This window comes from Mytilus edulis, chromosome 13, assembly GCF_963676685.1.
Source record: "Mytilus edulis chromosome 13, xbMytEdul2.2, whole genome shotgun sequence".
NCBI lineage: Eukaryota > Metazoa > Mollusca > Bivalvia > Mytilida > Mytilidae > Mytilus > Mytilus edulis.
In genome coordinates this window covers 48,482,614-48,497,826 of record NC_092356.1, presented here as the reverse complement: position 1 = coordinate 48,497,826, position 15,213 = coordinate 48,482,614, and the positions used below count along the sequence as shown (strand labels likewise).

Below are 15,213 nucleotides of genomic sequence, written 5' to 3'. Positions count from 1 at the left end.
CTGTCTTTTTAACTCTATGCGATGAGGGAAGTTAAAGGGTATAAAACAGGCAAAAAGTAGGAAATTCGAAAAAAAAATTTATTACAATCTTCGGCTGGATAGCCACAGCTGCATGCGGGATAAGTTTTGATATTAATCCATTTAGTATGCTCCATTTATGGGCATTATGTTTTCTGGTTTGTGGGTCCGTCTGTTCGTTCGTTCGTTCGTTCGTCCGTTCGTCCGTCCGTTCTTCCGTTCGTCCGTCTGTCCCGCTTCAGGTTTAAGTTTTTAGTCGAGGTAGTTTTGATGAAGTTGAAGTCCAATCAACTTGAAACTTATTAAACATATTCCTTATGATATGATCTTTCTAATTGTAATGCCAAATTAGAGATTGTACCCCATTTTCACGGTCCACTGAACATAGAACATGATAATGCGGATGGGGCATCCGTGTACTGAGGACACATTCTTGTTCCCCCTTCTTCTTCAAGGTTTAAGACATTCAAAGAGAAGTGTCGTATACATAAATGCGATTCTGTGTTAAGCGCAAGCCGTAGTATGGTTCGTGTTGCTTAAATCATAGATTTCTGTTTAATACTTTGTGAATTGTTTTTGGCTTTGTTTTAAAGGAGTAGGTTCAGTAAGACCCGTTTTTGGCCCCAAAATAAAGCAGTTTTACAAAATTGTTAGAATTTAAACTATTAGTTATTTATTGGACAGTAGAATGGTTGTACTACATAAATATGGCCTGTTTTTGACAATACAATGCACAAATATCGGGAACTAGCACCATAAAGTCATGCTAAATTACTGAAATCTTCACTATTCTATCATTTTAGTTAAATTTTAGACTGTTTTCGTGTAAAACAAAAGTGGCCGTATTCGTGTTCATCCTCAATATTGAAATGTAAGTTGTATTTGATGATGATACATAACATATATAAAGGTTGAGGATGAACACGGATGCGACCACTTTCATTTTTGACAAAAACCATCTAAAAAGTGACATTTTCCGGCATATTTTGTAGATTTTTCATATTTGAGCTTGAATCAGATCGTTTTTAATGACTAAATCAGTTAAAATCTTTCACATAAACTAATTGATTCCATTGAAATAGACACTTAAGTGTTTAAAAAGTGTTCAAAATCTTATGTCAGATGAACCTGAAATTTGAGGCCAAAATCGGTCCTTACCGGACCTACTCCTTTCTATTGAGAATGCGCTATCCATCTTTCCTAGACTTATTAGTAAATCTACCTTTGGTATTGTATTTCTGTTTAATATATATTTATTTTTATTATATTACTGACAATGGGGACTGGTCAATCTGAGAGCAAAATTAATTGAATCAGAAGCAATGTTTCTTAATCATTGGTTTGAAATTGCTGGTTTCCATCAAACATCAAAATTTATGCAAATATTTATTCAGCCTCACTTTAGATTCAAAGTCAACTGGCACTGAATCGATCACGTGGTATTTTTTCCCTTCCTGGCCCTTGCGACGCGCAGCTAGATTGGGCCGGGATGCCAGGCTACATTAAAGACCGACCTCACGTCAATCTCAAATGGATGTTGTTTTTTTTTAATTTATTTTGATTGTAGTTTATCGAGTTATCCACCTTCTTTAATCTAAGCAATTCACCAACGATTAGTATTTGATTAAACAACTTCCGGTTTCTTAAGTAAGATACATTTTTCTTAAACAACTCCTGATTTCCATAAGTGAGAGACATATTGATTAAACAACTTCCTGTTTCATAAGTACTTAGGAGCATTTATCAAAGTTTTACAATCTTTTTAACCTGTTCACCATCACAAGTATTATCCGATAGAATAAACCAATGTCCCCATGATTTTGCTCTTGAAATCTTATTTTTATTACCAATAACCCAGTTATTGTTGATCACGTAAGGATCTAATGTTGCTCTTGTGTTTTCTGGAAATGAATACCATTTGCCATCTGCATATTGATCTAACGGTAAGTATTTAGGTTTCAACCCACTAACTCGTCTTTTTACAAGATCTGATAAATACATTTGATCATTCTCACTTTCAGGTATGCCCTTTTCAGGGGATAAATTTGATATTTTTTTCTCAAATGTAAGCAACTTGGCATTTAACTCAGTCCATAAGAATTTTGTTGCATTAGTAGGAAACATATATATGAAACCACCAGCAACCACACCTGGTCGATTTGAAACCGGATTTACTAAAATGTCATATCCTTCATTTTTGACCAATGACGGAACAGGGTTTCTTATCCATAAACAATCTACCTCAAACAAAAATATTGGTATATTATTCTGTAAAATATCTAGTAATATTTGTGTCCTACGTATCATAAGACGTATATATCCAGCATGACTATAAGATTGGTCGGTCGACACTGCTGACATTCCAGAAATGGCTACCACGTTTATTTTTGGCCATAATTTATTTAGCTGGTCTTTGGATTCTTCATCTGTTGTAATGAATAAAACCTGAAATGTAAATTTGAAATACTATTCATTAAGGCTTAGGTACTAGTATAGGTTAATAATTTATTGTTAAGGATGTACTTGAGTGAGGTAATGTGAAAATTAATAAATCAAGAATTTAAAATTGATACTATTAGTATAAGCCGGTAGAGCATTTGTTAAGGAAAAAAATAAACGAAACATATTGATAGGTCATGGACCTCCTTTTCGAGATATTTGAGATTTAAAATATGGCGGGAAAAGGCTGACTCGGACGTTTACCTTATATTTGCATTGGTAATAATTGGAAACAGAAGAAAAAAAATCAAGAATCTTCTAAAATTTTGGTTAATGACCTTTCAAGAGCTATTAAGTCTTATATAAAAATCATAAATGGGTGTTATGGGGCAAAATAATTTACATTGTATTGTATGGAAAAACACCAAGGAGTCCGAACATTTGACACGAAGTCCAAAACCTCACCTAAGTACATCCTTCTATGCCGTACGGGGACCTACATAATAGTTATTTCCGTCTATGCCGTACGGGGACCTACATAATAGTTATTACCTTCTATGTTATTTGGTCTCTGGTGGAGAGTTGTTTCATTGGCAATTAAACCACATCTTCTTATTTTCATATTGAAAAGTTTTTATGTTTTCTGTTGAATATCAGTTTTATGAAAACTAAAATCTACATACGCGTTTCAAAGGTCCTTTACGATCCTTTATTGAATTTGGAAAACGGGTTCATAAATCATAATGCTTAATGTTTAGCTTTCGAATTGTACGTTTGTTATAATGTATCATATTTGATTATCGTTCATTCTGACTATGCGGTATTGTTGAAAGCCGTCAAGTGAGCTATATAGTTGTTAACTTCTGAGTAATTTGATCACTATTGGAGAGTTGTCTCATTGGCAATCATACCACATATTCTGACTTTTATATTTACAGTTCACAAACAGAGAGAGAGAGCGCGCGAATAGTTTTCAAAATTACTTCTTTAAAACGACCACACTAACCATGCTAATAATCTTTCTGTTAGAGTTTAAATCTAGATAATAATAATACCTGTTTATGAATACCCATTTGCTCTGTATTACATAACCAACTGAAAGCAAAAGGTAGGTAAGCTCTGTTTATAAGGGTAACCAGTAGAGGAGATACATTCATTTTTCTGATCAGATCTATGATCTCTGGAAACTTGTTTGTGTAGTCCTTTGGTAGATTAATTGATGATGATTTACTACTTTTAATATTGTGTTCTGATTTGAATATCAGGTTGTCATCTCCAGTTGTAATATAGTTTTGGGTAAACAGAGACAGATATACTAAGAGGATCACAATTGTAACTAGCATGGACACTATCGTCAAGTTTATCCTCCTCATGTTGAAGTGGGCTTAGAAACCTTTCTGAAATAGGAAAAACAAGCATATTTTGGTCAGCATCAAATAAAACAATTATGTATTCAAATACTAACCCGTCATCCGAGATTGTTCATGCTATTTCAGTTCTCATTAGTCAATTGGTGGTTGTTTGTTGCATAGACAAGATGAGGGCTGATGGGTATTGCGTATCAAAAATGTCTGACATAACAATTTATAACCAAATTTACCTCGACTTGCGACTCTAGAAACACAGTCCCTTCATTGGTATTTTTAAGGCAAATACCACTCCATAACATGATATATCAATTCAAAATCTACCGTATCAAAAGACGTTTTCTGCATCATATTTGAATTTCTTCATTAATTTCTTATCAACATTAATTTATATTTTTTAATTTCGTTTTGTTTAGAATAATAAAATTATTGGTTTCATAATTGTAAAGAATATGAAACATTTTTTAGTATTGATTATCCTGTTCTGAACAAAGGATTTCTCTATACATGAATAAGTTAGCACAGCCCTGAAGCACATTCAAACATATAAATGTTGTGTACGTATGTTATCTATAAACACATTATAATAACATTAATATAAATTATTTATAGGGTGCTACAATATATGTGTGCTGTACGTAGTGTATCAAAGGTGCGAGTTCGAATCCCGTTGAGGGACAAAAATAATGTTGGGTACAATTTTCAGACTTTTATATAATTTATATGAATCAATATATGGGCATGCAACTTTAAGAATAACAAAGGACTTAAAGATTAAGAATATAGATAAGATCCTTACTCCAGAAACTGATGATTGATATCTATCATAAAGATTTAGCTTATAGGTTTTCTCAACTCTGGTTAGTTTTTTCCTCTTTGTTATATGCTTTTGGCACATCGGGCAATGAAAAGAAGAATAGTAAGAATACTTTTTTCAAGCATTCCGCACCATTAACTGATATATAAGAAATTTATATAAGGCAGATACTATTTTTTTACTTATTTGAAAAATTCAATTTTAGTTGATAACATCATTTGCATGTGTATTAACAATTGAATTATATAAAGGTGTATATCATTTGGGTTCATAAATAAATAAATAAACTAAATTATTTTTTTATTTTTCAGTCATACTCACAATTATGAACGTTTTCAATTTGTACTAGAATTTTTCCAGTCATATAAGAAGTAATTGTTCCTCACATCCATGAGACTAGCTAGTCTTCACTATAATGGTCGAAATGAAGTCATACACTGACCAGGAAATAAATTATTGATCAAAAGGAGATAAGTTAACCCTTGAGGACTTAGTATAATTACAACATTTAAAATTCATAAAATTCCCTTTCTTTATTGACTAGAAGCAATTTACAAGCTTCTTTCTTAATGTGATAATCCTTTACTTATAGTTATTATTATCCTATTGTTCTTATTAACAATAACAGGAAATAGGCACATACATTGCATTTGCGGTAAAAAATATTTAAATACAGTATTTAATTTGCGCCACAAGCTTATTTTTCATTTGCGCTAAAAAAAACAAAAAAAAAACCTTTGCGCCATTTTACAGGAAACATGAAGAAAAATGTTAAATAAACATTGTATACATCATGATTACTAGACTTGCAGAAGAAATAACACCTCCCCTGGGAAATTTAGTGAGTTCATAGCAATTCCTCTAACAAACCCGAGTCACTTGTACTTATTTGACAAACAACTATTTTGATATGAGCGTCACTGATGAGTCTTATGAAGTCAAAACATACGTCTGACGTATTTTAATTATAAGCCTGGTACCTTTGTCATGATAACTATTTACCAGGTGCACCATTGTAAAGTGTTTGTTTAATTTTGTTAAATTGCCATCTTTAAATAGAAAAGGTGCAAAGCATAAATCTGGTGGTATAGTGGTATTTGTTAAAGAGATTTTATATTCAAATATTGAAGTTCTTGAATGTTCTAGTGAAAATACATTGTGGTTTAATTGTTAATAATAATTTATATGAACCTGTTTTATTTGGTGCATGTTACATATCACCTGAGACAATGAATATAGCTCTATTGACATTTTCGATGTTATAGAAACTGAACTTTTAAAGTATGCATTTTCGACAAAAACTGCAAGGTCGGCCTACTTGGTGACTTTAAAGCGCATCCCGGAAAGAAAGATGACTTTGTTGAAATGAATCACTATGTTTAATAGTGAATCAGTACAACTTGACAAGGAAAATTTTGACTTTATCGACTTAAACATGTTAAATGCACTAGGTATTTCAATAAAACGTTTTAGTCTGGGTAAAACTGTAGATAATTATGGAAATATATTATTATTGTTAGGGACGACATCAAAAGATCAATGATGGATAAAAAAAAACTTAATTCAAATAGTTTGGGTGGAGTGGGGTTGGGGTGGGGTGGGGTGTTAAAATTGCTGCAAGTTTTGTTTATCCAAAATCGATTTTACATATTTCCTTATTGGTCAATCATTTTCCCCCGAATTAAGAGGAGGGGGTCAGTGAAAAAACTATGTGAATTAAGTGGGTTTTTTTTATCGATCATTGAACTTTTGATGTCGTCTCTTATACAAAGATTTAAATTTATTGATTGCAAATGGCAGATTGTTCAATGATAAAAATATTGGGGCACTTACTTACTTGTAAAGAATCCACTGTTGTTGACTATTGTATTATGTCTCCTGAATTGTTTACAAATATTTTAGATTTTTAAATTATTCCTTATGATCCAATGCTTAGTGATGTGCACAATGCAATTTATATTGAAATGTCATGTAAAGATATGCCTTTTTTTGAAATATAAATGTTGATATTGACGTTTCAAATGTCAATAGGACAATGACAAATATCAGAAATTTAATGATTGCATTGATGAAGCTGTTAGTTATTAAATTGTAACAGTTGTTAAACTTGAAAAATGGATACTGGTCTGATAGATAATATTGTTGTTAATTCAATACTTCTTTAATTTTACAAGCTGCCTCAAAATGTGCTTTGGTATTGGGAAATAAGTCACTAGAAAGGGAGATAATTCTTTAAAAAAATAAAAATTAGGAAACCATAGTTCAATAGAAAATGTTTTGAGAAACGTAAATTGTATCATAGAGCACAAAGTTATAACTGGAGAGTTAAAACTGCTGAATTTAACAATGTGCAGTAAAGAGTACACGAAAGTTTTATGTACTCAATAAAGATTGTATAATAAGAATTTCATTAAGAAGTTATAAGTATTGAATGCTTCTTTTTGTAACTGCATAGGGTTGTAAAAGCGTTGACCGTGCGCACATTTTTAGAATAAAGCGCTTCCGCGCATCATACAAAATGTACTTCGTTCAACGCTTTTACACGCCAATGAAGTTACAAAAAGAAGCATTCAATTCTTAGATAAATGTAAAGGAGACCCTGTAAATCCTGGGGCCGTGTCAACGAAGCTGTCCTAGGACTAGGACATGTCTTAGGATGGTCTTAGGACACGTCTTAGTCCTAAATTCGGTTAACAAAAGTCTCCTAAAGTAAGACATGTCCTAAAGTTAGGATATATAAATAGGTGTCTTAGGATAGTCCTAAAGGCTACCATGTCCTATAACGAAGTAAAAACAACAAATATCGCATAAACTCAATGACGAAAATACTAATACAATATTAAACTATTAAAATGTTATAAAAAATCAAATAATGAAACATTTTTTTTTCAATATTAGTTAAAAACTTAATTGTATTACATTATTTTCAATTTGTAGACAAATTTTATATTTAAAATACTTCCAGCGATCAACAAAAAGAGTTTTATAGTATAACTAATCGCCGTATTTGAATATCAAAAATAAGACAACGCGTGACCGAACGCCGCTATGGATTAAACTCGTGCGCACGAGTTTAATCCATAGCGGCGTTCGGTCACAAGTTGTCTTATTTTTGATATTCAAATACAGCGATTAGTTATTTTTTTTTATTACATTGGCAAATGGCTTTTTTTTTGCTTTGAACAGTTTTTAAAATTTAAAATAAGCTCCTTTTTTTTTTTGCAATATTGATCTTTGGAATTGAGTATAGATGTACAAACATAAAACCACCTTACAAAGCCAATATCAAACTGCAGTGGCAGATCAAGCCAGTTTGAAGAGAAGGGGGGGGGGGGGGGGTCCCAACTCAGGATAAAAAGGGGGGTTCCAACCCCTGGAACCCTCCCTCTGAATCCGCCACTAAACTGAGATTGACAGAAAACCCATTATAAAATTAAATTATAAACACATCCAAGGTGTAGACAAGTCGGAAGTCGAATCAAAGATTATCCTGCTTTACTGATAAAGAGACCGGATGTTCATGTTGTAAGGATTTAGGATTAATTTGTCTACTTCTGCAAATAAAAACGGTGTTTCAAAGTTACTTTTATGCATACATTTATTATGTACATCTGTTTTATTAACGTAATTAACATGTCAAAGTTTAGCTGAAATGAAATATGGTGGTTGGCACAAATGAAATGATCATTGCAATGGCGGATCCAGAAATTTACATAAATGTGGGCCCACTGACTGACCTAAGAGGGGGCCCGCTCCAGTCACGCTTCAATGATTCCCTATATAAGCAACCAAATTTTCCCCAAAAAAAGGGGGGCTGGGCCCAGGGCCACCACCCTATATCCGCCTCTGCATTGGCTCAAAAGCAAAGCACCGCTGTAATGCTAACCTTTCATCAATCAACACCAGTTATCAAATAATTATCACGTATAAAAGTTTGAAAGTAATACTGAATATATAATGAAAGAATGATTTTGTTCGTTGAAACTATTATACATTTTTGCAAAGAAAATGTCTGTTCACATATATATGCAGAATTTGTATTGTTCAATACTCAAATGTTTAAACAAGTTGTTGATTTGTGTTTTTAATTTATATAAGTATCACTCAGAAATGGGTTATTATAAAAACACAAAAAAACATGCAAATTTTGATGAGGATAAATGATGTCATTGTTTAAAAAATTTAAATATGTCCTCCTATTCTATATTATGGTAGCAACTATTTTCAGAAATATGCAATGGTAAAAATGAAGAGTTCCTTTAATTTTAACAAATTAAGGTCATCCTCTGATAGAACCATGTCAATGGTGTTACCAATATTAATCATGAATTTAGTTAATGATGAATATTGTTGAATATCAAACAACTGTTCCAATTTGTTGTTACGATTGAAATTACTACTTATTGACATTATTTTATAGATATTTTATTTAAATTTCAGAATAAGTTGTCGTAAAAAGTTGGCTGTCAAAATTATGGCCGTTGTAATTATTTGAAAATACACCTAAATTGAATATATGTAAATTGTGTAAGATTGAATGATTAGATAATGTATAATCCTTCGTATACGACCTAAAACACACTTTCATTTCTTTAAAAAAAATAAAAAAAATATTGAATTTTTATATAGTAACACCACTGACCCTTAAGGAACTCCAATGACACAAAAGTATCACCATTGACAACACATTTCAAAGTAGTAGGTCCGGTAAGGACCGATTTTGGCCTCAAATTTCAGGTTCATCTGACGAAAGATTTTGACCACTTTTTAAACACTTAAGTGTCTATTTTATTTGAATTAATTAGTTTATGTGAAAGATTTTAACAGATTTAGTCATTAAAAACGATCCGATTCAAGCTAAAATATGAAAAATCTACCTAATATGCCGAAAAATGTCACTTTTCAGATGGTTTTTGGTAAAAATGAAAGTGGCCGCATCCGTGTTCATCCTGAACCTTTATATATGTTATGTATTATCATAAAATACAACTTACATTTCAATATTAAGGATGAACACGAATGCGGCCAATTTTGTTTTACACGAAAACCGTCTAAAATTTAACTAAAATGCTAGAATTATGAGGATTTCAGTAATTTAGCATGACTTAATGATGCTAGTACCGGATATATGTGCATTGTATTGTCAAAAACAGCCCATATTTATGTAGCAGAAGCATTCTACTGTCCAATAAATAACTAAAGGTTTACATTTTAACAATTTTGTAAAACTGCTATATTTTGGGGCCAAAAAGGGGTCTTACTGAACCTACTCCTTTCTTTTCTTAAGTAAGGAACACAAAACAAAGAACACTGAGCAAAAGAAAAAGAAGAAAAAAATGATTCTTATGCTAAAAAATCCCAAATTATATAACATAACATCAATAACTAAAATTGTCAATAGTGTTACTAAATAGTGTCATTGGTGTTACCAGCATACACCAATTTGTGAAAACATTGTATATGTAATACATTATATTGTTCAAACATTGTTTAATAAGTATAATATTTCATAATTAATATCATGTTTCGCTTGTTAAACGTGAAAGAAACATAAAAAATACAGATTGTCATATTATATTCAGTGGTGTTACTAAACTGGTCAGTGGTGTTATTTTATTAAAGTGGTCTCGCCATTGACAGTAACACCATTGATTTTTATGTGTATTTTTGTTATTTAGTTACAAAATAAGTGTTCAATTTCCCTATTTTATATGTGCTTCCTGATGCATGTTTCTGTGATCAATATCTTTTCATAAATCAAAGTTCAGGAAATCTTTCGGAAAATGATTTTTATAAGGGCACACCATAGACACTATTTCCATTTACGATGTAGTTTGTACTTACTTTTAAGAATTTGCACTAAATTTTCAACATAGATTTATTATTTTCATTTGCATAACATGCTTACAGGTAATATTGCTAGGGGTTAAATGCTGAAATCTTGAGAAAGATAACACTTACCCAACCAATTGTCTTTAAGTTACACCAGTGACTTAGAAAATGAGTCATTAAAAACTGTTTGTATGTATCAAAATGCAAGAAAAAGTGATAAATTCTTATAACAAATTATATGAATAATAGTCCAATTTCATGTCTGAAAGGTATTATATTAAAAAATAACAGTTAATTCTGGCTATATCCAAGGCGTTGAGAAAATTTTAAGGATGTTTTATAAAATTACATACTGTAAACTGTACATAAATGTATCACAAAACATTCATATCTAACATATACAAGTGTTATATTGATATATTTTCATGTCTGGGATTTTTGTTTAAGGTGGTACCCAACACTTTCACTAAAATTAATTTGGCTCGTTTAATTTTCATGAAATTTGGTCAAAGACCTTTAACATAAATAAAAAAATTTCAAAAATTTTGAACCAACTGTTTTGTCAGAAAAATTACACTGGTTATATAGCAATTTGACAAACACCAATTTTGATCATTGAGAAGCTTAATATTCCTTTTACAACACAACGTAATTAAAACATTAAGCTGACTATACACAGTTATCTCCCTGTAGTGTTAGGAACCACCTTAAGACTAAAATAACATAGTTTTGCATGTTTTTTTTTATAACGACCCAAATACATCTTGTACAATGGAAATACACATACATAGCCCCTACTGTATTCATGTAATGCAATATAAGAGCTAAACGAACACAAACCTCATTGTTTACATGTATCCGTAGGTTCGTAACCTCCTAAACACGAGTCTAAAAAAAATAAAATGCCCTATCTACATAAAAGGTCAATGTGTTAGTTTAAGATGATTACCGTTGGCTAATATTTAGCTTTATCGTTTGACCCATGATAACGGAAACTACATTTACTATCATATCTATGTATATAATTGCATTGTGATTAGTTAAGGACACTTGCATTTAATTTAATAAATCTGATCTTCCAGTTATGTCAAAGTCAAGTGTTATAACTGAAGTTATGATTGTTAGTATATAGGGAGCTTTGCCGAGTAAATTAATTGATATTGATTTAGTCGCTTGTTATACTTATAAAATAAAACTGATTAATTCGCCTTTTCAGAATTTGAAGGACTATGGGTAATCTCATTGTTCGTACACCAAAATGAAAATAACGTTACCACATTGGTTGAATTTTAATTGTTTGGAACGTTTTTAACCAATCACAACGTTTTGGTGTACGCTTTTGAAAATATAACCCAGAATGCATTAGATTCTGAAACGGCCAAATGTAGTTATCTTTTCGTTCATCATACAGTTTGTTAAATAGCAGCTAGGTGATACGTTTTAAATGTGTTTTTTTCTTACTTGTACACAAAGGTATTGCCAATTTCCATTTAATTCATTTCAAATAAGGTCCATTTTCTAACAGTCGTTCAAGCTTTATATTAACATTCGTCGATTTTTAAATCAAATGAAACCAATATTGGATTGTAACAAAGATATACACAAGACAATACTAACAACTATAAGAAAAAATTGTAAGCTAAAAAAGATTCAACAAAGATGATATTTAATATCTACATACGAAAATACAATTATTTATGTTATGTTTGAATAAAAGTTTATATGAAATATCGGGGGAGGTTATACATTTTCACAGTTTAATAAGTACAATATTCTTAATAAGATAAGATATTTTTTCGTCCCCAGAAGAGCAAAGTAATTTATTACAATGATTTTAATAATTGACACAATAATGTTAATATAAATCATATATAGATATGAATATAAACATCTCAATTCTTAGATGTTAAACCACAGCCAGATCAGAGCCACACACATATTAGAAAAAAAAATGCATGACAATTATATCTATTATTAACAGGCAAATATTCTAAACGTCTTAAATAAAACTATATTGATAGTTTTCTCAGTTCAAAACATGTATTAATATAAATTGAAATACTTTTCAATACCTCTATGTTTTCTTGAATAAAAAGCCAATTAAATTTGACACTTGTGCTTAACTTTTCAAAATTTTTACAATGAAAATTAAATATATACAAAGAAAACACTGTATAGCATTATTCTACGTGATCAAGTATTGCAGTGATACGTCGTAATAAGCGTTGACTTGTGTTCTGCGTCTTCCACTTGGGCGTCTGTTGTCCAGGGGCAGATCCAGCAAATTTAAAAAAGGGGGTTTCCAATCCCAGGATAACAATGTGACCCCCGATGTTCTATTAGCTCTATGTATCTTTTCGATTGATTTCTGAATAGGATTATCATTTATTATAGCTAGTATTATTCTATTGACCTGATTTCCAATAACACAACAGGAAATGCGCACATACATGGAGTTTGCGCATATTTCTCATTAAATTTGCGTCAAAAGGTTTGATTTCATTTGCGCTTAAAAAAAATACTGCATTTGCGATATTACTTGAATATGCCGATTTTTTTAAAATACATTGTGTCGGCTGATTACTATAGATAGACTGAGCCAGTGGCGGATCCAGAAATTTTCATAAGTGGGGGCCCACTGACTGACCTAAGAGGGGGCCCGCTCCAGTCACGCTTCAGTGATTTCCTATATAAGCAACCAAATTTTTTCCCAAAAAGGGGGGGCCCGGGCCCCCTGGCCCCCCCCCCTAAATCCGCCTATGGATTGGCACACTTATTCTTCTTACGTAATCAAACCAAATGGCATTTTAAAAGAGAGGGGTCCATGAACTCGTTTTCAAGTTAAATAAGTTTGAAATAGTTAACGTTTTCTATTAGAGGAGTGCAACTATTATCTGTAAGAAATGTCAAAGAGCTAAGCAGAAAAAGCACGTAATGGTTAATTATTCAAATGCTTTTTGTTTTTATTTTTTATGTTTATATCATTTCCTTTCTCAATTTTATACTCCGCTTAATCCTTTCATTGATTTGTATAATTTGTGTATAAATAGAGAATAATACATGGCAAAATCCGTATCATATGTCGTATCATCCCGAGACATCAATATCAGCCCAAGGGCCTTAAGGCCCGAGGGATGATATTGGTCGAGGGTGATACGGCATGTGATACGGATTTTGCCATGTATTATACACTTTTTATCATATGTTTAGTAGTAAATACAGTAGTTTTGCATATGTGATAAATAGCTTGCTGGTTAATCCATATCGCGCAACTTTGATGCGCACCCTTTATCGCATACCCTTTATCACACCCCTACCCTTTATCACACCCCTACTTTTTTTTTTTTTTTTTTTTTTTTTTTACATAAAGTCAGTTTTGGTTGTTTTTTTTTTTGGCTTAAGAAAAATTTTCCTCAAAATAGGTAAATTTTTTGAATGACGTCATTGTTTGGTATGTGACGTCACGAACGTCGAGTTTTCATATTGTATGTGACGTCACGAACGTCAAGTTTTCATATTTTTTGGCACACTAAATGCAACTATGAAAAATACAAAACACACAAATTAATACAATAATAAACAAAATATTTTTAAAACAACAGCACGCAAATTGTAAGGTAACTCAGGTGCTTCGGATAAGTAATTGAGCAGTTCTTTTGAGGCCTTTGAAACAAGACATAAGTAGAACTGAAGGTAACCCAGTGCTATGGATCAGAAAACAATACTTCCGTAAGAAAATATAGCTTAATGGATTTACACAATATAAATATCAAATAGATAATATTTTATTATCATATATTTCAACAGAAGAGTATAATATTATATGAACTGTTTTCTGATCCATAGCACTGGGTTACCTTCAGTTCTACTTATGTCTTGTTTCAAAGGCCTCAAAAGAACTGCTCAATTACTTATCCGAAGCACCTGAGTTACCTTACAATTTGCGTGCTGTTGTTTTAAAAATATTTTGTTTATTATTGTATTAATTTGTGTGTTTTGTATTTTTCATAGTTGCATTTAGTGTGCCAAAAAATATGAAAACTTGACGTTCGTGACGTCACATACAATATGAAAACTCGACGTTCGTGACGTCACATACCAAACAATGACGTCATTCAAAAAATTTACCTATTTTGAGGAAAATTTTTCTTAAGCCAAAAAAAAAAAAAAACCAAAACTGACTTTATGTAAAAAAAAAAAAAAAAAAAAAAAAAAAGTAGGGGTGTGATAAAGGGTAGGGGTGTGATAAAGGGTATGCGATAAAGGGTAGGGGTGTGATAAAGGGTATGCGATAAAGGGTGCGCATCAAAGTTGCGCGATATGGATTAACCAGCAAGCTATTTATCACATATGCAAAACTACTGTATTTACTACTAAACATATGATAAAATAAAATATTATCTATTTGATATTTATATTGTGTAAATCCATTAAGCTATATTTTCTTACGGAAGTATTATCATTAGATAAGTAAATCAAGAATTTTAAAGTTTATTTGAATCAATTTGATACGTCTGTGCAACAAAAGTTATTGATTTTATTTGATATTGTTGATTTTAATAAAATGAATGAAGTGATATTTATTTTTGGTTCAATTAGACCATTCAAAGGTGGAAATGTTAGTTTTATTAATTTTATTTGAACTAAATCGAGACATTGTTACTTCAGAAGAAGTAATTAACTAAAACATATGAACAGTTAGTAATATTGATTATATTATCAGACTTATTTCTTTAAAAC

At 31.3% G+C, this 15,213-nt stretch overlaps 1 protein-coding gene across 6 annotated transcripts in view; it reads right to left on the bottom strand.

Moving 5' to 3' along the window:
* Positions 1-1,657: 1,657 nt before the first annotated feature.
* Positions 1,658-15,213, bottom strand: part of LOC139500792 (uncharacterized) — a 35,895-nt gene continuing 22,339 nt past the window's right edge. For 2 of the 6 annotated variants that reach the window (XM_071289655.1, XM_071289650.1), the window contains exons 2-3: positions 3,513-3,854; positions 1,658-2,463 (exon numbers count right to left, since the gene is read on the bottom strand). In XM_071289655.1, the coding sequence (XP_071145756.1) occupies positions 1,762-2,463; positions 3,513-3,830 (1,020 nt within the window). In that variant the 5' untranslated portion in view covers positions 3,831-3,854 and the 3' untranslated portion in view covers positions 1,658-1,761. Of the gene's footprint in view, positions 2,464-3,512; positions 3,855-4,962; positions 5,232-6,474; positions 6,618-11,313; positions 11,375-15,213 lie in introns of those variants that run through there. The other 4 variants (XM_071289656.1, XM_071289653.1, XM_071289654.1 and 1 more) reach the window with 4 other exon arrangements.